Source organism: Aulonocara stuartgranti (genome assembly GCF_965226115.1).
Source record: "Aulonocara stuartgranti genome assembly, chromosome: 7".
NCBI lineage: Eukaryota > Metazoa > Chordata > Actinopteri > Cichliformes > Cichlidae > Aulonocara > Aulonocara stuartgranti.
The window spans coordinates 69,700,757-69,726,443 of record NC_138945.1 but is presented as its reverse complement, the minus strand read 5'-3'; the positions used below and the strand labels follow the sequence as shown (position 1 = coordinate 69,726,443).

General features: G+C 41.5%; 1 protein-coding gene across 1 annotated transcript; it reads right to left on the bottom strand.

Annotated features, from left to right (window-relative positions):
* Nucleotides 1-1,199: 1,199 nt before the first annotated feature.
* On the bottom strand, nucleotides 1,200-25,455 carry n4bp1 (nedd4 binding protein 1). The gene is made up of 12 exons (XM_082539366.1): nucleotides 24,661-25,455; nucleotides 15,367-15,594; nucleotides 14,992-15,165; nucleotides 13,360-13,874; nucleotides 11,497-11,848; nucleotides 10,897-11,229; nucleotides 10,437-10,672; nucleotides 6,613-6,743; nucleotides 5,448-5,544; nucleotides 5,045-5,152; nucleotides 3,348-3,449; nucleotides 1,200-3,253 (listed from the first exon to the last, which is right to left on the bottom strand). The coding sequence occupies exons 1-12, from the start codon at nucleotides 24,970-24,972 to the stop codon at nucleotides 2,902-2,904; spliced, it is 2,940 nt and encodes a 979-aa protein (XP_082395492.1). The 5' UTR covers nucleotides 24,973-25,455; the 3' UTR covers nucleotides 1,200-2,901.
* Nucleotides 25,456-25,687: the final 232 nt, after the last annotated feature.

Sequence of the window (25,687 nt, the reverse complement as noted above, 5' to 3'; positions counted from 1 at the left end):
CAGCGTTTCACCTCCCGCTGTGCTGCCTTCATCTCCTCCTTCACTTTGCTCCTGAAAGCCTTCTTCTTCATGTTGAGGACAGCTTTGACTTCCTGTGTTACCCACGGTTTGTTATTAGGATAACACCGTACCGTCTTAGCAGGGGCGACCGTGTCCACACAAAAGTTGAGGTAGTCTGTAAGACAGTGTGTCGCCCCCTCTATGTCCTCACCATGTGGGCTCAGGAGCACATCCCAGTCTGTGTTGTCATAACAGTCCCTCAGAGCATCCTCCTTTTCTGGGGTCCATCTCCGGATGGAGCGCGTTGTGACCGGCTGCCTTTGGACAAGGGGTGTGTATTGTGGCTGTAGGTAAACCAGGTTGTGGTCTGACTTCCCTAGTCTGGGAGGGAACACCAGCCTGCATCTCATCAGGAGCATGCCCAGAAGCACAAGCTCACACTTAAGGGCAACTCAGTATCTTGACAGACTGGAGAAGCTGGGGAGCGCATCACTGATTTTCCAATTGGCAGACGACCCACTACATCTGAGCCAGAAAATGATACAAGGAATAGGGTTGTGACGTGACGACTCCTAGAGTGAGCAGCCAAAAGAAGAATAATTACACCACCAGCCTGAACCGCTGATACAAGTCAGAATTGGCCTGTTCTCTCTCATCAGTTTCCTGTTCTTAGCTGACAAGAGTGGCCCCCTGTGTGACGTTGTCCCGCTGACTGGATATTTTCTCTTCTTACGGACGATTCTCAGTGAGACAGGAAAAATATTAAGGTCAGGCGGTCTAGCACCAACAACCATGCCACAAAGCAGCTTAAAATCACAGTTCTTCCCCATTCTGATGCTCAGTTGGAACTTCAGCAGGCCATCCTGACTATACCTAAATGCATTGAATTGTTGCCATATGATTGGCTGAATAGATAGGTAACAAAAATATGGTATTTGTCCCAGTCTTAAAAGCAATAGAATCAGTGCCTCCTCAGGGTGGTTGCTATAGAAAAAGAATCGTTTTTAATTTTATCTTAGTACGTAAATATCATAATTGAAATACATTAAAAGCAACTGAAACAATATTTTCAACCTGGGTTTAGGTTTCGCTCTGTTATCACCCTGAAAGAGATCTCTCAAAAACTTCTCACATTCCTAGTGTGTTTGAGGCGATGAGCCTTCTTGTACAATATTTAAGACATTTAAAGTAAGCAGACATAAGAGTTCATCTTTAATTTAACCCGTGATGAAAAACAGAGTTTGCCCATTTTTCTATGGAGAATGCTGCATTTTATTCTTCTTCCACATACATAGAACCATATGTGCACTGTAGCCAAAAATGTGCATATTTACAAAAATGAAATCAATATACACAAAAGAATTATAATACAGGAGAAAAGAAATCCTTCAGTAATCCTTACGATAACAACATGGCAAGTACAAACAAAAGTTATTTTTGACACCTTGTGAAGTTTTTGTGCAGAGATTCTTTTCTCACAAGATGAAGTGTTTGTATGTTCCGGGTGTGTAAGGGTGAAACCGCTGCAGCCTTCATTGCGGTACATCTGTAACTTAAACTTCTTAACACTGTTTTTTTGTGAGCAAACTTATGATCCGTCATTTTAAATGCAAATTAATTTTCAAAGGGTAAGTTTAAACTGTTTTAGTGTTTGTTTCCATTCAAGGTCAGACAACTGACACGTGTCGGCTGCAGACAGAAACTTTTAACCCAGAGCGGGTCAGTTTGGGAAGTAACGTCACTTCAGGTTTTCTTCAGAGATCATTTATAAAGTGCAGCTTTGAGAAAGAACACAGAACTATGAGAGAAGGGACTTTCTGCAAATATCATATGAAAAAGAAAAATCACCAATGAGATTACATAAAACAGTTTATAATGGTCTACCTTTGAAGGGGGAAAGCATCTAAAACTGGGTTTGGGAAGGTAGAGTTGGGAGGGGCTGGTTAAATTAACTAGAAACGTTTTTTGGTAGTTGTTTAAATTCAGCTTGAATATGCACACGTATCATAACTCGGAGAAACGGCTTGTGAACAACAGCCTCTAAATGTTGGCCACGAGCACGCCTAAGGGTGTTTCTTTGATGTGCTCAGCTGCCAAAACAGAAGCTTTGATGTAATTTCCTGCTTAACTTTTGACCAGCTACTGCTTTTGGGGATTTCTATTCACTGTTTATACTTTCATCTCATGAAAGTATAAACATCATGCTTCCTGAAATTCTTGCTGTCTCAATTAAAACGCAATTCCAACAGATGCACTGCAAACGAAAACAAAGTGTTCTTTTAAACTTCCCATGTTAATATTGAACGACTCCGAACTGCACAAACCGATGTTGGGTTTTGTAGCCTGGTACTGCTTGACAGTGGAAAAAGAACAAAAATGCTTTGCTGAAAGTTTCAAAACATGCAAAAACCTGCCAGCGTCACACGTGTCTCAACATAAAGCTGGAGAACAAGCTGAGAGTCTGTATTAAGAAGTCAGCAAAGTTCAGGAGAGGAAACCGGTCGTGCGCTGAGCTGGTGCCACGGTCCAAAAAGAGCGCGCCCAGTGCTGGTCCCACATTCATGGAATCTCTGGACTGTTGTCGAGAAACAAAGAAATGATTACCTAGAGACTTTTCTTGTTTGACGAATGTGGTAACTTTTAATATTTTGGTGACGCAGACACCGGTGCTGTCGATCTTTATCGACCTGAAAGTGAAGGAGAGAAAAAGTAGATCGTCCCAAACGATGGGTTTCAACAGTAGCAGCTAGTTTGACGATCAGTCTCGATGAAAAATAAAAACAATTAAAGAAAAAGTCCTCCAAGCTGGAAGAGATGATAAAATAAATTATTTTTATATATATCCTTGCGTGTGTATGCACTGCGTGTATATCTGCTGATCGTCTTAACTGAGATAGTTCTTTATCCGAGCAGCAACCCAGAAAGGGCGTTCAGGTCTCTCATGTACGGGTTGTCGCTGAGGATGCGGTCGATCCGCTGCTTCTGGTCGGGGAAGATGTCGTACAGTTTTCTCTTCAGCTCTGACGTCTCCCCCGGCGACCGCTGGGGCGGAGGTGAGGGAGAGGGTGAGGGAGAACGGCGAGGTGGGTGCCATTCTGGGGGCCCAGAGTGGGGCCAGTGCGCAGTGGTGTGGGCCGTCAGGGAGGTGGGGGTCCGCGGGGCAGAGTGAACAGCTTGCACGTAAACTGGCTGCTGCTGTGAGGGAGGCCGGAGGTCCGGGGGTCTGAGAGGCGGAGGCGTGCCCGGAGCTCTCCTGACAGGAAGAGAAAGAGAGGGTGTAAGAAGGAGCAGTGCACAGCACAATAACCAACACTGACCCGACAAGGCCTCAGTATTTCATCACACACCAGCTTTCTTTACGGAGGAAGATGTCAAGGTGAGGTCCGTTCTTTCCCAGAGGGTCATCGGGGATCATGAAGTGGTCCTCCACAAAAGTAAACTGAAGCAATCTGCTGGTCAAAGTGGACAAATTCACAAACTGTAACGTCCAAGCAACTGTTCTTAAACTCTAGTGGGCACTTTCTGAACCCACACTGTGTTGTTTTTTCTGCGGCTTTTACATTCTTACTGTTGACATATTACATGTTCAATTGCTGATTTCGAATAACTACATTTTATTCTTGAAATTTTAACATCACTACAAAAGCTGGAAAGTACTCTGGAGTTAAGATCATCAACGCACCAGGAGATCCAGGCGATGCAGAACAATACAAAAGAAGACACGCTTTCAGGTTCTTTGCTCAAACCTTCCTAGAAATGACTTAATATTGTTGCTGACAAATTAACAGCATTTTCCATGAAAGTCTACTGATTTGGGTACAAATGTCTGTTTTTCCCCCAATAAAAAAAAAGTTTTAAAAAGAATTAGTCTGTGAAAATTATTTAAAAATGTTAAGAGCTGTGTTGTTTGTTGATGAAGAAATATGCCACACTGAGTCACAGTATGTTTACAGGTATGTGGAAATGAGAAATTTGGTTAGAGTCAGTGATGAGTCTCTCCCTCCAGTACCATGTTTATTAAACCAGTTTGAGATAAAAAAAATAAAAACTTTACAGTATGCGAGATTGTTGTCATGGAATTATAAGCTAAGCTAATTTTACCCCTGGTGAAGGCTGAACTAGTCAGCCTGAACAAAGCAGCCTTAAATAAACAGTTTGTGTACGGGGGAACGCCGCTCTCTGTGTAAAGCAGTCACAACCAGGAATTAACCCATGACAGCAGCACCGGATGGCGTCAGACCAACTTGCACAGTGGTTTCCTGTGCAAAAGGGGTCTTTATCCGAGACACTGACCAACAGGGGGCGACACAATCCCACAGTCTCATACATTTAGCCCTTCATATGGGCTCTGGTGGAGCACCGTATGATAGAAGTCATGGAAAATGTTACACAGCTACTTTCAATACAAACACTCTTTGTCATCAGCGATGTATATAAAGTTTCAATATATTTATTCAGTTTGCATTTATTTTATTGTAGCCTTAACTGTAAATATATCGGCATACTAGATGCGCTGAGAGTAATTTCTGTATTCATCACCATATAAGTAAGTCTGAGTGGTTTACAACACTCCCTGCAGATACAGCAGAGTATGAATGGTTGATATCAACGGATTTATTTTCCTCAATACTTTTTCAACGGTTCTCCTGCGTGTCAAAAAACATGTGAAGGACACGATGTGGGTGTTCAAAAATCATTTAAAGACATCTCTTAGCCAAATTAAATATGTTGCTTTAACTGATGTAGCAATATGAAATTCTCATTAAGGAGTAATAAAATGCATTATTCACTATTAGTCACCAAAACTGGATCTTTTGATTGGTGACACACTTAAAAATGCTGTACCCGTTTAGTTTCCTGCACACACATGAATTCTCAGGTTCCTTTTCCTATAAAGGACTCGCTGATTGATAGTAAATGTAAATAAAATGGTTTTAAATAGAACTTCAATCTTAACATTGCTCCTGTGTGGACTTTCCAGTGCCATGTTAGGTAATGCAGCACGTAAGTGAATGACTCACTGAGCTGTATACACAACAATCACCTCTCTCTAATGATCCTACGCCAGGTGTCCGAGGTGTCGACGAAATCCCTCAGGTTGTCATTGGTTACAATGATCCCGTCTGTTTTTTCTGCTAGGTGGAGCATGAATCTGACGGGGAGAAAAAAAAGGACACTCAGGATTTTCCTCGTGTTCAAAAATATTGTATGTGGAGAAGGTGCTGGTCAGTTTTATGATGAATGATCTGGGCTTCAAAACATCATCATATATCTGCATATGTATCTTCTAGTCATCTATTAGAAAGATACAGTACAGATGAAGGTCAGCAGGGTGAGTCTGGGAGCGAACACACACAAGGGAACCTTCAACAACTGAGCGATTCAGTTATTCGGTCTTTGTCCATCAGTCTCTGTGCCCTTAGATATGAAGTGTTTTCAGGGTGTACCTGTCATCGTGTGAAGATATCCTCTGGCCACAGACTTCCCTGGAGGGGGTGAAAGAGAGCAGCCTCAGGTCTTCTAGCTGGTTTAGAAAATGTTGCTCTGTAAGAAAACACCGCCGGCTGTGTCAGTAAAAACAATGACGACAAAGTGAACACACACACACGTGTACTAAACAGGTTTGTTTGGTTCCCGTACACAATGACCCGCAAGACAAAAACCCAAACAGCTGCTCCAGAAGTACTGCTGCTGATATGACCTTCAGCTGTGTTAAGTACAGAGTTTCAGCAGAAAAAAATGTTTGTGTTTCTACTACTACTAATAATAATACATTTTATTTAAAAATAGCGCCTTTCAAAGCACCCAAGGACACTGTACAACAGATAAAAACACAAAAACTGGAAATATACACAACAGATGAAAGTTAAGAGCATACAGAGGTTTAAACATAAGCAATTTTAAACAGATGAGTTTTGAGGGTGGACTTAAAAAGAGGGAATGAACTAATATTTCTGAGGTCAGGGGGTAAGGAATTTCAGAGTCGAGGGGCAGAGCAACTAAAAGCCCCGCCCCCCCATTGTAATCAGACAGGAAGTAACAGAGAGAGAAAGAGAAGATGAAGATCTGAGGCACCGGGATGGGAAGTTCATCTGTACTAAATTGGAGAGGTATGGTGGAGAGAGAGAATGAATAGCCTTAAATGTATAGAGGATTATTTTAAAATGGATGCGAAATTTAACCGGGAGCCAGTGAAGCTGCTTCAGGATTGGGGAGATGTGGTGGGTAGAGGAAGTCCTAGTAATAATACGGGCACCAGAATTCAGGACACGTTGCAGCTTGTTAATGGATTTTTGTGTGAGGCCAAATAATAGTGAGTTACAGTAATCAATTCGAGAGATAACAAGAGTATGGACGAGAATGGCAGTGGCATGAGGAGTGAGCAAAGGGCGGAGGCGATTGATACTAAAGCAACCCGTTTGAATAATTGATTTATCACAAGTGAATGAACTGTAAATAAATCAAATACCCACGGGAACAATCACAAGCCTGCTGATGCTTTTTTGTGGCTGTGTCTCCAAGACAACAAAGGACCAAAGGAAAGACAAACAGACACTCCGTTAAAATATTTTAATACACATATGAAGACTGGCCTGTATAGACCTGTCGTACCTGTTGTTAGTCGATCCCTCTTTTGACGCCACTGGGGGACAAAGACTGTGATTTCCCTGTGTCCTCTCTTCCAAAATGTCTCCACTGCTAGTGCTATACCACGGCAGGAGAAGAACCGATGAAGGCCATGACTGCAGAAGTGAGGACGAGAAGAAGGAGGACACAGTTAACTGGAGAAGACAACTCCTAAAAATCCATAAAAACAGAAGTAATGGACAGTAATAAGGCTCAGGGATAAGGCTGTCCACTTGTGAGGAAGTGCCACAAATTAAACTACAGATGCTCCTTGTTCCCTCCACGAGCATTCAAAAAATGGATTGAAAGCACAGAGAGAAATAAGAGTGAACATGTGCACAGGACTAGGATCTAGAGTCAACTAAAGGAACGGGAACCTTGGAAACACTTCAGAACCCCCCCAAAAAAATAAGGCAATAAGCACAAACACTGAACACATGTAAACACATTCAACGTGATGTGTGGGCAAAACCCGGGAGTTCGTTAATAAACCAAACAAATACACGATACAGGGCGCAACGTCAGCTGACCCAGATTGTTGTCGATGACGTGCACGACCTCCATATGCGCACGTCAGATAGCTGTAATACAACATCGGTCGCTAGGACGCAGAAAACCACAGAACAACAAAAGCAGCGCACGGTAGCAGACATGAGAAACTCCCTGACAGCAGCAGGAAGTTGGCTTCTCTCGCTGAAATCCACAGACACAAAAATCTTATCAGCCACGGAGGTATTTTTAAGTATTTGGCCTTATTGGCACTTTGTTCAGTGGTCTCAGGTTTCTGAGTGAAATCTAATCCTGCGTCATTCATACACCTCAACAATCACCACCTCAGGAGAAACGGCACACACGCCAACGCTGACAGCCCTTCAATGGATTTTTATGTTTGGGGGAAATCTTGTGCACATGGTTATTTTCAGAGGAAATGTTATACACTACTACTGTAAGATTTTAAGGCTTCTGTGACCCCTGTTTGATATACAAAAACAGACCGGCACAAGTTCCCCTTTTCTTCACTAAGAACTGAATGTACAACTAAAACGGCAGCTAATAAACTACGAAACAGGGAAAACTAGACTGGAACTGCAGATTTCTGTTTTGGAAAGCTGATGTTCTTGAGGAAATAATTAAATGCTGCTTTATGAATGAAGCTTCTGTTCATTCTTTTTTTTTCCCCATCATGTGAATTCCGGTTTTGTCTGCCCTGCCTACTTCCCTGTATACGGAGTTACTATGGTGTTCAAAAATCTAGTCTTACATGTGCTGCAGTTAAAGCAGAGATGACCAGCTCACATCCTGGTCAGCTGCTCCACACTCTTCATACAGCGTTTAAAACCTTAGCAGTTCCTTAAAGTGCTTCACACATGGAAAAGTGACACAAGTCTGACCAAAAATAAATAAACAGATAAAATAATGATGCAACAAGCTAAAGGTAGAAAGTGGCAACGACATCCGTCTGTATACACTCTGCCAAAAACCAAGCAGAACTGTTTTTAACATCGACGTGATAATTCATCTTTGACTGTAGAGACTTCACAGAGCGAGTTCCTTAAAACACGAGAACTGTGAAATGGAAACTTTTCACTATGAAATTTGATGTCTACCTGAATTCTTAATGTAATGGTGCCATTATAATATTCTTATTAATATCTCAGTAATATCATTCTTGTAATAACGCTGTGAGAAAGTGCCCCGTATTTCACAACATGGCTCGTCATACTCGGGCGGACGCTCAAAGCTGATAAACCCATCGACTCAGACGTCTTGCAGATGCACAGAGTCGAGGCAGAGAGCGCACACGGACACTGCACAACAAGATAAACTTCAGCTTGTGGTCAGAGCCTAAAGTGCAAAGTCAGGGGGAGTTCCACTCGCCGCTGATAGAGAAAGTGATGAATGAGAACACAGCAGGAAGAGCTTATGCAATCTAAAAATCACCGAGCAAACCTGACAAGGGAACACATTTCAAAACTTTACATAACCCAATAACCTCCTTCAGGATCATTGCCTTCATCCCTGAAACTCAAATTACTGCAGTCATTTAAGGCAGGTGTTATTATTTCAATAAATATACAAGAAAATCTCTTCCTGTGTCTGTACAGGAAAGCGACTGCATTGATTTTGGCTCACTTTGCGTTGTGTAGATACAATAATGATCAAAACTGAGTCACAGTGCTGACTTGTGTGTTTCCTTTAGACATACTTCTGGTAAGGAGGGACGATGAAGTAAGAACATCAAAGGAAGTAGCTGCAAAAATGAGAGGGCAGGAGAGGGTCATCTGGGTGGAAGAGTGCGAGCACAGAGGAAAGACAATAATTTGTGTTACACACATAAAGAATGTCCTATCCAATAATCAGAAAGAAACATACAGATTTTTTACTAGAAAGGGCCTTTCTTCTCAAAAACACCCCCACGGTTTCACCCCCACACATCATCAATATTGTGCCGTTACACGTGCTTTCGCTCCGTCAATCACACACACACACGTGAAATCACTCGCAAATATGATGACTAATAACAGTATGTGACTGCGTGGGCAAGGTTTTGGTGCACCTACACAACAGTTGTAGCTGCGACCTACGCGCTTCAACAGATGGTATTGTGTGACAGAGATGGTGTGACCTTAACTGATGATGATGATGATGGGAAGGTGGATAGCTTCGTTAGTAAAAAGGAAAAATGTGGTACGAGAAAATCAGGCGCGGGAAGTGACACCAATCAAAACGCATATTATATTTGTCATCAAGCGACTTACAACATCCTGTCCTTACAGCCATGATTAAGAAATGCTCGCTCTGAAAGAAATGACTAACACTCTGCTCTCATCTCTTATTTATAATGGTCAGAGGAGCAGATGGGGATTCAGACAGACAGCCCTGAAAATGCTGCAGCTACAACAAGAAGCATCTGGTAAATCTTCTGATTCCCCGAGTCATGCACAGCTTTGTACTTGATGGTACCTTGTGGATAATCCTGGCATACAAATATGTATATTTGTCTTTTTTTCATATTCAAGCTCATATTCTGCATCATCTAAGCTGAACCAACATGATTACCAAGATGTCAGGAACAAAGTCCATTGGACACATGAGACTAAAGTGGAGATGATGCACAGCACCACGTTTGGAGAAAACCAAAAGCTGCAAATTAGCACAAACACCTCACAGCAACAGCTAAGAAAAGCGGTGGAGGGCTGATAATCAGGTTTGCTTTGCTGCCACAGCACCTGGAAATCTTATTGCACTTGACCATGAACTCCTCTATATACCAAAGTATATAGAGTGAAGCCATCTGGGCAACAGCCAACGCTTTGCTGAAATGTCACACAACAGGACACTTATCTCAAGCACAGCAGCAAAGCCGAACCAGAAAACGGCTGTTTGTGGGACCTTAAGAGAGCGGTGCATGAAAAAATGAGCACAAACCTGACTGAGCTGAACTGCTGCTAAAGACAACAAGCTACAAACTGCTGAAACGTGTTTGTCACAGGATGGTGAGGCGTCCTGTGAAAAACGGACACGGTGGTTTTTTTTAAATACCCCGCTTGGAGCTCAGGTGTACGCATCAACACATAAAAAACATCCAATTTGTTAACTAACCTTGGAAAAAAAAGACATTTTATACAACCTATATTTAAACAATGTTAGCTGAAGAGCTTTGTGCCTTTTATAATAACTCTCCGACAGATGAGAGGGATCTGAAACTATAACAGTAGTTTTCTTATATAAAGTTTTTACTGAATGTGAATATCTTACTTGGTATGAAAAGGCCAGACTTTTCAGTATAAATTTCTTTTTACACTCACGCCATAGCCACGTTGCTGCCGTCTATGATGATGTGTCTGAGGTCTGGGCGTCCCGGCTCGTTTGGCAGGTTCAGTTTGTAGGGAGTCCTCAGCGACTGATGGAAACGAGCCAAGCCAGTTACTGGTGGGGCCGGCGGGTCATTTGTGGGAGGCGTCCGTGCTGCTGCCCCGTGGAACCCCGTGTGGCTGATTGTCTGATAGGAAGAGGCTGAGGGTCGGGCGATGGGCTGAGCTGACTGACGAGGACGAGACAAAGAGACCGTGATGTCACTGATGTTATAAATCCACCAGATGCAGCTGTCCGGGCGCGTGCTGCGTTTAAAATAACTGCTCATTCCCAGCTTTGTCGTGTGTGTGAAAAGACAACAGACACTGCACAAAATGCTACCTCAAAGTGCCACCTGTTACACAGAAAACTTCACACACACCATTTTTGACTGAACACTGGGGCAATACCTACACTGGTGGTTGAAGCCAGGGATGCAGTGGTGGCAGTCAGCCACTGAGGCGTGCTGCGCAGTGCCGTTACGGTCTCGACCTTCACCGATCCCCCCAAAGTCTGAGTCCCACCTCGGGACAAGTAGTCCCTCTGCGGGATGCCTCCGCCTCCTCGTGCCAAATAGTCGGTTCTGGAACCCGACTGTGCGTTGAGGTGCGCCACCGTGATCATCCGAGACATTCTGTCTGCCACTTTGGTATCAGTGGGGATGATGTCTTCATCGTCATCAATGGTAATAACCTCATAGTTTCCTGCTCCTCCTTGAGCGCTCGAGCTCCTCTTAATAGTGATCGCCTGAAATGAGGTTCGAATCAAAGTTTAGCACGTGTACAACGCCTCGCCACGGTTAAAAAAGGCATCGTATCTGATAAGATATCAGAGGTTATCTCAGGTGAAGGTATCAGAGAACAAGATGAAAGATAATAAGAAGCAGAGAGAATAATATAGAAGATGTACATGTGAAGACAGGATCGCACGCTACAGCTAGACCTTTGGCTCTATGTCTGTCTCTGTGAGACAAAGAAGTAAAGCTGAAGTGAGTTATTGTAAGTTGTCAAGTACCTGCTGAGTGCTTGTTTCGCTGCCGCTGCACTGCCTCCTGTGCCCAAGCCCATTACTGCTGCTTCCATACTGGTTGGGCTTGATGTTCTCTTTAGATCTCCCTGGGTCCGCCGACAGCCTGCTCAGCTCGAGCTCCTCTCTGAAGCAGGAGGCTGTAGAGACGGATGACGATGAAGAGCGAGCGTCTGAGGTACGCACAGAGTTTAGTCTTCTTTCTTTTTCCCCTCCTTTCAAGCTCTCTTCACAACGCTTAGTTTCCTCCACAATTTTCTCAAGGACGAGGAAGGTATCTTCCGTCTGTCCTGTTGCCTTGACAACACGTTCCACCACTTCCTGCTGGTAACCCATGGTTCTGGGGAAAATGTGATTTTGTAGCATGTTACATTACTGGTGGCTATAATGCATCCGCTTGTCTTTAATGGCTGTAAAGAGAGCCATTCAATTCCAGTTCAAGAGAAACTCAAACAAATCAAGTAACATTACTGGGTTCATTGTGTCGTTCAGACACGGCTCACCTTTCTGTCGATGCTTGTCACAGCTCATACTGACGAACCGCTCAGCAGTAGAGTTTTTTTTTTGTTTTGTATACTTTATTAATCTCCTGTACGGAAATTACTCCCTGTATTTAACCCATTCACTCAGTGAAGCACTGGGCAGCCAATCCAGTGCCGAGGGAACAGTGTGTAGGGATGGTACCTTGCTCAGGGGTGCCTCAGGGTAGCTGTTTGGTGTATTTGAACCCCCGACCTCTACCCTACCCTACTGAGTCTACTGAGGTAAGATAACTTACCCACCTGAATCTAATCCAGTGCCATGTAATACATCTTGATGCATGCTCAGTCACCCAGGATGAGCTTTGATCAGTGGTTGTTGATCAATGGTTATGAGAATTTGCATATTAATGATCAAGGAACTGACCTCCCAGCCCTTTGTTCCTTCAGTGGGCTGGTTTCAGCCATTGTGCAAATGTACTGTTTATAAGATTGTAACCTGCAGTCAGCTGAGACTGAAGAAGTCACCTGATGATGACAAAACGTTTCTCCCACTGAAAACGTCCAGGTGAACAGAATCAACTTTTCAGCTACAACTTTCCAAATTGGCTCATTAAACGTGACCTCGTCCCAGACATGCTGTCTGCCTCTCTTCATTCAAACATTATGGAGTTGAACGTAACGTATAAATGTTATGTCCCACCTAGTCATCACGGCTTTAAGGGAAAGCTGACTGGATTGCACATTCAGACAGGAGTCATTAAGAGATCAATGAAAAGGGGGGCGTGTCTGAAAAGGGTACGTGAGGTTGACTCGTTCTGTTATCAAGTCAAGTAGTCAAGTATTTATTTATTGTCATTGTCGATTATGATCTCACCACAAATGACTAAGGAACACTGCACAGTGAAACTCAACAGTTAGCCACTCGATCTGATTCAACTGGATCACTGAACCTTTGTATTACTTTAATTTGAACATCCACATGTATTTTTGTACTGTATGCGTACGGTCATGACCTAATGTTTCATCAACCAGGACAACAACCAGCAGGTCTCTTATATGTACATAAGCATATGTGAGCTCTGTTCAAATACAAAATCTATTCTTCATTAAGATTTCAACTAATTATTATATTCATAAGCAATAATTCTTCCAACGAGTGTGTTAATTTAATCAATAAAACAAAACCATCACAATATCCTTCATTCCAGGTAATATTCGACTTACTGTAATGTAAAACAAAGAAAAACTGACCACGTTTCAAATTATGGTGGTCGTCTTTAGACCCCAAAGATGACCACCATAATTCCAAACAGTTCTAATATAAATCCAAGGAATTCATTTGGAAACATTTGACTAGTGTGAACTTTACCTGAAAAAATTGACCAAGCAGCGGAGGTTGGTTTCTGGGCTGACTGCCTCTCCCTCATCCGAGACACCCTCAGCAGAGTCCAGCATGATGGGCCCAGATACGGTATTTGCCTTCGCTGAGGAGGAGAGGGACGACGAAGCAGAGGGGGTTTTGGATCTACAGCTGCTACCGCCCCCCCGGCCCTCTCTGTCCCTCTGTCGCTCCCTTTCTCTTGCTCTCTCCGGCGACTCTTCCCTCCGCTCCAGAGAGTACTGTCTCTTTGTATCCCGCGTCTCACTGCCTGATGAACGCCGCTTGTGCGTGGGCCGATTGCTGTTATGCAGGACTGCCTCGGGACCTAAACCGATTCCACCTGCTGGTTTACTGCCTCCGCCAAGAGATGATGGCGTGGTCCCTCGCTCCTCAAAACTAGTGTCCAGGATGCGGTTGGAGAGCTCCGTCACAGGGGTGCTGCTCTGTGAGCGGTCCTGGTCAACCTCCGACATGCTTGGATGGAGCATCTGGTTGAGCTGAGTCTGGGGAAGGAAACACAGTGGTTGTTGCCTCAGTTAGGAAACTACAATAAAAGTTCCTCTCAAACTGGAATGCTTGCCATAGCCAACGTTCCTATTGTACTTTCCAGTGTGCTTTACGTGGTTCTTCTTCCCGATGCCAGAAATGACGTCTTCGATTGTACTTAGTGTGTGACTTTCAAAAACATTCAACTTGTTCTTCAACTTCTCTCTTACTTCATACGTTGGTAAAACATGATTTCTAAATACCTAAAAGTACAATGAAGCTCTTAACTTGTTGATAAATAAATAATTCACACTGAAGTCATATTTTTTAAAACTAAAACAAGCTTCATATAAAATAATAACTAATTCAACATTTTGGTGGCAGATCCAAATTTGTAATTCTGCAGCATGATCACAAAAGTTTAAGAGCACCAGTTATGCTCTCTAAACATATCAAAGAGACATGGTTAATGGGGGACTACTATGCATGATTCACAATGATCCTATCCTTCAAAAACACTTTGAATAACCCACCCACCCAAAGCCAGGGCTGGCAGTATGTTTAGCATCTGTGTTAGTAAATCTCCCCTTCACACTCACAATGGAAGTGAGCAGTGAGGGGGTGAGACTGATTTTAGCTCAATGCCTATAGCTTACCAGTTTTCTAAGTAAAAACGGGGGGAAATTCTTACTGACTTGTAAAGCTGGGAAGCATCTTGTTGCTGGGACATAGAAGAATGTCAGCAGATATTAACAGCTAATTCTACACAGTTTATAAAAATATAATAACACTATAAAAACGCCTTTTATTACACATGACCTTAAAGTTAACTTTCTTCTTATTGACCATACCTTCCCACCTTGACTTTCAGACCAGTTTGTAAACTTAAGCTGCTTACACCAAAACAATGAATGCAGAGGTATATTTTTGGGTCGAGGTGTGGTTGAACACAAAATAATACCAGTCATGCATCAGAAAAACTTTTTAAAATCTTAGTATTAAATCTTATAGCACAAGGCTACAATCTCAACTACCCACAGCAGCTTATTCTCTTTGAAATTTGCAGTTGTCATCAAAAACTCTTTGGTCACAGTGGTCATGCTCTACGTGCTGCCAGAAAATGTTCACACTAACCAGAGAAGAGGTGTTTGTGTTTGTAGGGGTGTGAACAAGTCCCAGCAACTCCTCCTTCAGCGCACTGGGAAGCAGCAAGAGCTCCATAGTGTACTTGTCATCCCTTTCCTCCACGAAGGACTTGAATGCTCGTTTTACTGTTGGTTCTGTGTCACATGGTAGACTTCGCTTCTCCTGGACAAAACACAAAAACACTTGAGCGTGTGGTATGACATGCTGTAGACTACTCCTTCTTAAATAATTTCAAATGACTGTTAAATCTTCACATTTTATTTACAACTATTCATCAGCTTTCCACAATATAAATGACCCCCCTGGAGTCACGTAACTACTACAGAATCAGAATGAAACTATGTCTGATAACAAGACTCGTACTTGGAACAGTGCTACAAACTGCTGAACTCTGCTTTGAGCCATCACCACGGGCTCAGCCCGACCCAACAGCCGCAGGCAGCCCGGCTCTTGCACCAGAACTTCAGCGCTCGTGTCCCGTATGAGCCTGTCCAAAAAAAGGCCCCTGGCGCCAGCAAAGATACAGTGCATATCTACCGGGTACCGCTCTTCTTTCTGCAGTTCTGGGTCGCACAGTCCTCGAACATATTCCTGCACAACAAGGAGAACACAAAATATCATCCATCTAGGAAAGAAAGAAAAAAGAAAAAAAAAAAAAAGGAACCAATCAGAATGACCTAATTTAACATATTTAGCAAAAAATTAAAAAAAAAAAAAAAAGAATATAAATATTTCACACAGTAAGTGTTGTCTCGTGCTTGACGTGCCCACACACCTGTAAGGTATTTAAGGTGACACGTGATGAAACCAAACTCTACTCACTGTTTTAGGGAATCTCCTGGCTGTGGCAACTGTTTGGATGAATCAGCGCAGGTGGGTACGGTAACTTTCTTACAGATAGTGTTTCGCATTTTTTTGTGTTTCTCTGCCGATAAGAAGTGACTCAGCACGAGCAATGTATGATGACTCAGTGATGCGGTGGGAGAGACAGAAAGGGTGTGAGATTTGAACGTGAGCACGGCTATAAATATGTGGGTGTGGCTTCTTAAAATAAAATAACCAATAAAATGAGTTTCCTTTGGCCCTGTGTACAAACTATACAGGCTGAGAGATCACTGCTGCTTATACATTAGATTTTTAACAAGTAGAAATAATGATTGTATTTATAAAGGAGACTGTCAGGGTACAAGTGTTTGCCTGTGCTGCGTAAGGAAGCGCACGTTTTCTCAAATGAAGAAATAAATGTTTCTGCATAGATTTGAGCATTTTTTTATTTATTTAATGTATTTTTGTTTACACATAATGAATCAATACAAGCCCCATCTCCAGGAAGCTTGGACTGCAGCTCCTTGTTCTGCAGTCTCAGAGAGCTTTAGCACTTTTCTATCTGCTCTAAGTCCTGGTTGGAGTTGCACTCCAACGGTGAGTAAATCTCGAAATCAGTCAACAGCAATCCAGGACAAGGGTCAAGGACAATAAGAACCAGGCCAGCTGGTAGTTAAAACACATGAAGGTAGGGCCAAAGCAAAAAACAAAAAAACAAAAAAAAAAACAAGATAAGCAAAACTGGCCAAAGCAAAATAAGTAAGGCTGTCCACTGGTAACCCAATCACAGAATCTAAACATGAGTGACCAACCCAAACAAACCTTTTAAAATATGAAGTATTATTGCATATGCTATACAGGGAGTGCGGAATTATTAGGCAAGTTGTATTTTTGAGGAATAATGTTATTATTGAACAACAACCATGTTCTCAATGAACCCAAAAAACTCATTAATATCAAAGCTGAATGTTTTTGGAAGTAGTTTTTAGTTTGTTTTTAGTTTTAGCTATTTTAGGGGGATATCTGTGTGTGCAGGTGACTATTACTGTGCATAATTATTAGGCAATTTAACAAAAAACAAATATATACCCATTTCAATTATTTATTTTTACCAGTGACACCAATATAACATCTCCACATTCACAAATATACGTTTCTGACATTCAAAAACAAAACAAAAACAAATCAGCGACCAATATAGCCACCTTTCTTTGCAAGGACACTCAAAAGCCTGCCATCCATGGATTCTGTCAGTGTTTTGATCTGTTCACCATCAACATTGCGTGCAGCAGCAACCACAGCCTCCCAGACACTGTTCAGAGAGGTGTACTGTTTTCCCTCCTTGTAAATCTCACATTTGATGATGAACCACAGGTTCTCAATGGGGTTCAGATCAGGTGAACAAGGAGGCCATGTCATTAGTTTTTCTTCTTTTATACCCGTTCTTGCCAGCCACGCTGTGGAGTACTTGGACGCATGTGATGGAGCATTGTCCTGCATGAAAATCATGTTTTGCTTGAAGGATGCAGACTTCTTCCTGTACCACTGCTTGAAGAAGGTGTCTTCCAGAAACTGGCAGTAGGACTGGGAGTTGAGCTTTACTCCATCCTCAACCCGAAAAGGCCCCACAAGCTCATCTTTGATGATACCAGCCCAAACCAGTACTCCACCTCCACCTTGCTGGCGTCTGAGTCGGACTGGAGCTCTCTGCCCTTTACCAATCCAGCCACGGGCCCATCCATCTGGCCCATCAAGACTCACTCTCATTTCATCAGTCCATAAAACCTTAGAAAAACCAGTCTTGAGATATTTCTTGGCCCAGTCTTGACGTTTCAGCTTGTGTGTCTTGTTCAGTGGTGGTCGTCTTTCAGCCTTTCTTACCTTGGCCATGTCTCTGAGTATTGCACACCTTGTGCTTTTGGGCACTCCAGTGATGTTGCAGCTCTGAAATATGGCCAAACTGGTGGCAAGTGGCATATTGGCAGCTGCACGCTTGACTTTTCTCAGTTCATGGGCAGTTATTTTGCGCCTTGGTTTTTCCACACGCTTCTTGCGACCCTGTTGACTATTTTGAATGAAACGCTTGATTGTTCGATGATCACGCTTCAGAAGCTTTGCAATTTTGAGACTGCTGCATCCCTCTGCAAGATATCTCACTATTTTTGACTTTTCTGAGCCTGTCAAGTCCTTCTTTTGACCCATTTTGCCAAAGGAAAGGACGTTGCCTAATAATTATGCACACCAGTTACCACAGTCCTGGTGGTACTGGAGGATAGATATTTTTACTAGCGAAAGAGTCCAAACAAACAGTGGAATAAACATTCCCATCTGCTCATTGCAAAGATAAAGAGAAAATGTGGCATCTGTACAAAAAAAAAAAAAAGTTACTGTAAGCCACCTAAAATTTGCCTCATGAAAATGAACTGCACTGGTGCCTTTCTTAAATTTAAATTCAAGGATATTAGCAGTGAAAATGAACGTACTCCCAAGACTCCTCTATTTATTTAGAACTTTGTCTGTTGAAGTAAGTCAAACACAGTTTGGGGAATGGGACAAATGGATTTCTCGCTTTATTTGGCATGGGAAAAAACCAAGAATTAAATTTAGATCTTTACAGTTAAACAAGGCAAAAGGGGGGGCAATGCTCCCATGCTTACAATACTACTATTATGCATCTCAGGTCATCCCCCTGCTGCAATGGTGTAACCCGAACTTGAAAGCTAAGTGGAAATCCATAGAATTCAATACAACCCCTAAATTCCAACTACAAGCCTCAATTGCGGATAAAAAATTGGCAGACTGTTTAGAAGATAAAGGACCATGGATTAGCCACACTTTAAAAATATGGAATAAAGTGACTAAAATATGTGGCAGTGAACGAATACTAAAAGTATTTAGATGGTGTGCTTATGACACAGATTTTGAACCAAATGAAAGTGATAATAGATTTCAGTCCTGGATAGAGAGTGGACTAACAACATTCCATTCCTTCACACATAAAGGGACACTACAGAGTTTCCAGTCTTTACAAATAAGAAATGGCTTAAGACAAGTAGATTTCTTCAGGTTTCTTCAAATAAGGGATTACTTTAATAAACACTGCAATATCCCAAACCCAAATATGGTTGAGTCAGAAATTTTTAAGATAGTTAAATTAGCATATGATAGTTCTCTGAGAAAGGCAATTTCCAAACTATATGATGTGCTCCTTCAAGCAAGGAAGGATACTACTCAAAATGTTAAGATTAAATGGGAATTGGAATCGGGGATGGGTATAACAAACGAGAACTGGGAGAGGATTTGTAATTTTCATTGGTACTCTCTTGGAGAGACCACTGTTGGAAGAACATTATTAGATTTTTCAAAACCCCTCATCAAACTAAATATAAAAATCGGACAGCAGAATGCTGGAGAAGATGTGCCTCTTCTGATCCACATCATTATCATATCTTTTGGGACTGCCCTAACTTAAAAAATTACTGGCTGGGAATTCATAAAACTTTGTGTGAGGTTTTTAAGATAAAATTTGACATCAATTTTATAAATTTGTACTTGGGCTTGGTTGCTGGCTCGGTCCGGGGAGGGGACACAGAAATCTTACAAGCGCTATTAGCGGCCAGCATAAACTCAATAACCAGAAAGTGGTTAAATCCAACTCCGCCAACACTTGAGGACTGGTTTAATGTGGTTTTTGAAATATTTAAAATGGAAAAATTGGCATTCTTTTTAAAAATTCGGAAAGACAAATTCTACAAAATATGGAATAAATGGATTAGCTTTGTGTCCCCCATCCGCCCTGAATTTAGGTAAGACCAGCCCTGAATTGGTGTATCTTGGTGTATCTCCCATGTATCGTACCATGTCAGGTTGACCCTCAACTTCATAATATGTACCTAATGTATTCTTTGTAAATAAGTTAAACATGTTGCATTATGTAACATATTGTGAAGCCAATGAGTTAATTTTATTTTTTTTTGCTATCAGAATGTAAAACAAAAGGACTAAGAAAAAGGTTTTTTTTTTCTTTTCTCTTTTTTTGACTAAATAATGTCAATGCACTTTATTGTAACAAGTCCCTTTTTTTTTCTTCAATAAAAATATAATTTAAAAAAAAGAAAATGAACTGCTGTTCCCAAAGAATGTCAATAGCTGGCACTATGAGATTGTTTAGTGCTTGTGAACTTGAGTAGATAGAGAAGGAGAATAGCGCTAAGGCTACGTATGTTGGTCGGAGCTACTCACCGAGTTTTTCTTTAATTCTTGCTCAAGAAAAAGGTTATGTGTGAAGACAAATTGGATTTTACTCTTCAGCTTGTTGGGAAACACTTTTTGTTGATGCCGATGTACCTCTGTTTTTGTGGTTTTTATTCATTTCCGGTGAGCTGACTAACTGCGCTAGCATAGCAAGCTAATCGTTAGCTAATAATTAGCTTAGTGTAATGTAAATTTCATGTGTTCCCTTTAAGTGCTGTATTATCCTTTTATTTCTTCACTTGTGAATGTTTTAAACCAATCGGAAATATTTCTTTGGAAGCTAGTAGTTAAGTTTTATTTATTGTAATGAGATGATAAATATGAGCAGTCTTTGGCTAAATAGTACTGCGACCACGTTTTGCACTTTCCTCGTGCATCAGTAATGTACATTCTCTCAATTCATTGGATTGATGTGACTGCTGTTCACAAAATATGAGATTTGAGTTAAATTTGTATGATGTAGTAATTGTTTCAAGGTTCTTTGATTAATTTTATTATTGATTGCATTAAGTCGTTATATACAAAGAGTGAGGGGCCTTTGGTCACTAGTGTTAATTAAGTTGTTATATGATATTCATGTAAAATATGTTCACTGCCCTGTGCAGGTTGTTTTTTTTTTTTGTTGGAGTCTAAAGTTGCGAGCCAGGATTCCAGATCCCCAGCTGCGATGCAGGAAAGATTTCCAGCCTACTTAGAAGTGACAACTGGGTTACTTCTTGACAGATAAGCTTATGAAATCTCAGAACAATACACTACCCGGGTAGTACTACTAACATTAACACTATACACACACACCTGAACTGAAAAGACTGAAAAGAACTCTGAACTCTAAAACTGAATACACAGACTGACAAATATGGACTATTGGAACTGTTGTGAACTGTTGAATGACTGTTTTTGTTTTTGAATAAATGTTTACTGTTCTTTTAGCTGTGTGTCATTCGCTCCTTAGTCGATTCCTAGAGAACATAAGCCCAAGATCCTAACTTTCTCTACATTCAGTAGTGGTAAATTATCGTGTGTTACATTACGTCAATCATACAAGACGTCTAAGACTCTAGTACGCCTGGTCAGAATCACATGTTTGGACTATGGAAGGGAAAAAAAGAGATGCAGTCATAGGAAAAACAGTAGTGATTTCCCAAACTGGAGGAAATGCCAGCATCAACCTAATATAGTTAAGCGGGACGCCACTGACGACTTGCACATCATTCTTATCATGAGTTCAACAGGCTCACAGTGAAATTACCATTTCCACATTCATTTCTCGGTTGACTGGCAGAGCTCGGAGCAGCTGGTTACAGTGTGCCAAAAAGAAAGAGCTGCATGACACAAGATGCAGAAGTGTGAGCGATGCTCCGGGAAATCACACAAAAAGTGATCTGATTGAGATCAAGATTCAGATGTTTACAGATCCCTTGCATGACTAATTGTACCGTAAAACCTCTAGAAACACATCACATGACTTTTAAATTGATGGCTGTGTAACAAGCTCTTTGGTTTCAGGTGAGGTAAATCAGTCACAATGAGTAATCTCTCTCCAGCAGTGGTGCTAAAGAGCGCTGCTCTTTCAATTATTATTATTGATTTTTTATAATAACTTTTAACAAACTCTAAATTTTTATCCAAAAAAAGCTGACACTTAATGAGACGGTCATTTAAAAAGCAGATCATTACATACATATTACAATTTTACAATCACAATGGTCCCACAAGCACACAAGAACTTCACATGTACAGTGTTTAGAAACCTAAAAACTGCTATTTTACTCTGTTATTATCCATGACTTTAACCAGTTTTTGCAAGTTATTTCTTGTTTTGTTTTGCTAATTTAGCCGTCTGCCTCATTAAAATTATATCTACAAATACCATACTTGCAAATGCAGAATAAAGGCGTCTATTCTCTTTTCGTTAAGGAAAAGACTATACTGGCACTTAGTTTATTAGGTGCTAATTTCAAACTTTGCAAACTGTTTAGGGAGCTGAATTAAAAAAAAACTGTAATAACATAACTTCCTTTATGGAGATTCCCAGGCATGCCAATGCCTAGCCAAAAACTGGAGTATTTGGAAGTAGGAGAATCACAATAAAGATAAATGTATGTATGTATGTATATATATATATATATATATATATATATATATATATATATATATATATATATATATATATTAGGGGTGCAACGATATTCGTATCGATATTGAACCGTTCGATACAGTGCTTTCGGTTCGGTACGCATATGTATCGAACAATACAACATTTGTAATTTATTTTATCAATTTTCCTTCTGACGATGCTGTCTGTGTTGAGCGCTCAGTGAATCTGTGTTCGACTACTCCGCCTAAAGGCAAATATTACAAACTACACAAAAGGCAGCCGCTAAAGCGGTTAAGTTTCAAAATAGAACAAACGAAACAGACTAAATTGTCAATTCCACTTAGAAACAAAATATTAATTCTAAAAATAAATCTTAGTTTGTTTTACAGAAGAACAGACAAAACTGACTAACTTTTGTCAATATCAAATAAACTGAGAACTAAAAGGAAATTCTCAATCTCTCCTTGTTGTATAGCTTAGCTTTTCAAACAGTTTTAACAGTTACTTTAGTCTGACAAAAGCCGAATGACGAATTAGCGCTTCCAGTCAGAGACTGAGGCTACGTCCACGCGTACACGGATATATTTGAAAACTGAGATTTTCCGTTTTCGTTTTAAAAAATAATCCCGTCTACACATAAAGGCAGAAATGAAGGAAAACGCTGCTATGAACATGCCAAAGCAGCAGGTGGCGCTAGATTCCTAACCGTGCAGAAATGTTGGCCAATCAGAAGTCTAGAAGCCTCGGTGGGAAAAAGTAAAAGCTGGGGCATAGAAGCAGAACCGAGTCGTATGTGTGGAGGGACAGTAACTGTGTGTATATGTAAGCATTTAAACACTGCAGAGAGTAGAATTAACAGTATTGTAGAAATTCATTTCACCGAAACAATAACGTGGCGCACAGTGTGACGCATGCACCAGTTTATTGTATTTCCAGACTTGCTTTCGGCACAATTTACAGTGCACGCTACTCTGTTTTTTGTCAGACTTGAAATAGCCGAAATACCTTCACACTACGGAACTTCTATGGCTCTTCCGTTCGACAATCTCTCCGGCGTTGGAACCATCATCTGTTTTCTCTTCGGTCACGCTCGGTTGATTTTTCTAGTCGGCACACTCATTTCCTCCATTACGCGCTGGCTCCATTACCCGCTGGCTGCTTCCCAAACAAACACACGTGCGGCTTGGCACTTGTGCTGTACATAACAAGTCACGCGACGTGACGCTGCGGCTGTGATTGGTTCGGCTCTGCGCTACTTAATTTGGATTGGCTGACCTTTTTTTTTTTTTTTTTTTAAGAGGACAAGAGCGGTGAAGTCTATCGCGATAGTTTAATTTCTCTATTGAGTAAAAGTTATATCGCGATACATATCGTTATCGTTCTATCGCCCAGCTCTAATAAATATATATATATATATCTCAAACTAACAACAATTTGAAAATAAATATTTAAAGTTCTGAAGCTAGACATACAACTACAGGAATAAATAATAATAATAATAATAATAGTGATGGAAAAAAAAAAACTATTATGTATGTTTACTCAGCCTCAGGCGTTAAACAACTAAATGCTAAACTAATGATATTCTGCTGCAGTTGTGGCTGTTCATGTTTGACTTGTAAATAAAACACCGTCTTACACCTTTGAGCTCTCAGCAGCAGCCCATTAACATCTAACATATTTTGCCTGTTGTCCTTCAGGTTGTGTAGTAAGGTAGACGCCCACACACTTGCCTGTACAGTAACTCTATTGTGATTGTACTGTATTTTTATATAACCTTCAGACTCCACCCTTAATAACACGTTTGGTAATAGCTTAGTATTTTTTTCTCATGGCTGTACAGACACATGAAAGGGAGTCTTCAGCCTTTGTTTTGGTTAAAACAAATAGCAACTAGTTAACAACCATTGTATCCAACCACACCTAAAAATCATTGTGAAACCGAGATGGCCTGTTTAACATATCTGACAGACAGTGTGGCCAACTGCTTGTGGCTGTCTACTCCACAGTCCAACAATAAACTAATGAAAGCAAATGTCATGACATTTGACAAGATACCACTGCGTAAATATTGCGATATCATCTTATGAGCGTTATGAGTAGTGTTACTTTCATTAGCTATCTGGGCAAAATGAATAGGTCATATTTCATCATTCATATTTTCTGTGATGAAAGGATGAGATGCCATAAATGTTGTCTTTTACATCGCTCACTATTACGACTTTAAACTACCTATCCATCTGCACACCTGAAGAATATATTTAAACCCTAATATGTGATCTGCCAAATATAAGATTGTACAACTCAGACGTGTTTCTGAGCTGCACCAACACTGAGGGGCACAGTCAGAACTGTGTTTGATTTAAAAATAATAATGACAGCAGCTGACGGCTCTTAAAATAATAATGACAGCCTTGTTCTCAGACTGGTCTGCTGGCTTCGCCACAGAAATGCAAGCGAAAGCGTTTTTAAGATCCTACCTTTGCCTTCGACACGTCTTCTCTGTTGCCTCTGAGCTGCAGCCATATCTGCCGTAATGTTTTGTTGCCGTGCGACTGTCCTGTGTGGTCCAGCAAGCCGATAATGGTGAACGCTACTTTAAAAACCTGCTCCACTCTCGGTTTGGCGCATTTAAGCTCATCTTCTTTATCCTCCAGCACCGTAAACTCGTCCACGGTGGGGCTCTCTTGCTGCTGCTTGCCGGCGGACGCAGGCAGCCTGCTGCCTGGCTGCTCCGGGCACGTTAGCTCGGTGACTCGTCTCATTCCGAGGAGGGGCCGCGTTGTTGACATTCTGCCTCTCTCACACCGTCGTTCCTGGCGACGAAGTCTCAACAGTCACACTCTTTGTGGCTCTTAGGAGCCTTCGGGGTGTTCATGTTCTTCTTGCTGTGTACTCCAGACCGACGCAGCGACGTTTACACGGCTAAACGACATGAACACAGCGGCAGAGCTAGCTAAATAACTCGGAAGCCCCTAGTGACGTATCCGGAAAGTCCCAGTGATGGCGTCATCAAAACACGACAGTCAAGTGTGCTTGATGGTGCGAGCTCAAAGATGGTTATCGCTTGAAACGAGATATCAAAACAAGACGCAGAGTGACCTACATCCTTACGACTTTCACACCGTAGATGGAGATCCTGTGAGATGAGACTGTCACCACCCGTCAGTGCTTTGGTGGCGTGTGTGTGAGCGCCTGAGTTTTGCTTTGTTAGGTAATTTGCAGCACACCTGCGGGTCTACACAGGCCAACGAGCAAAAACGCCACAGCAGAACAAACGTCCAACGTTGCCCTCTTGTGGTCGTGAGACGTAATTGCTCGGCTTGTAGGGAGGCCATGTAAACATAAAATAAAATAATGAATCCATGTAATAATAATAATAATAATAAATCATTTACCACCTTCTGGGGTCCTCTGTCACACCAACCTTCTGCATGTCTTCCTTGACCACATTTATGAAGCTCTGGTGTCTTCCTCTTTTCCTGTTGTAGGCAGATTTATGTTCAA

What these genes read in the sequence shown, in the direction of transcription:
- n4bp1 (XM_082539366.1), bottom strand. Translation starts at nt 24,972, where the DNA reads ATGTCAACAACGCGGCCCCTCCTCGGAATGAGACGAGTCACCGAGCTA. An exon ending in AAGACGTGTCGAAGGCAAAG is followed by an intron (nt 15,595 to 24,660) that starts GTAGGATCTTAA and finishes CTTGTTGTGCAG; the next exon opens with GAATATGTTCGAGGACTGTG. An exon ending in AGTTTGTAGCACTGTTCCAA is followed by an intron (nt 15,166 to 15,366) that starts GTACGAGTCTTG and finishes TGTTTTGTCCAG; the next exon opens with GAGAAGCGAAGTCTACCATG.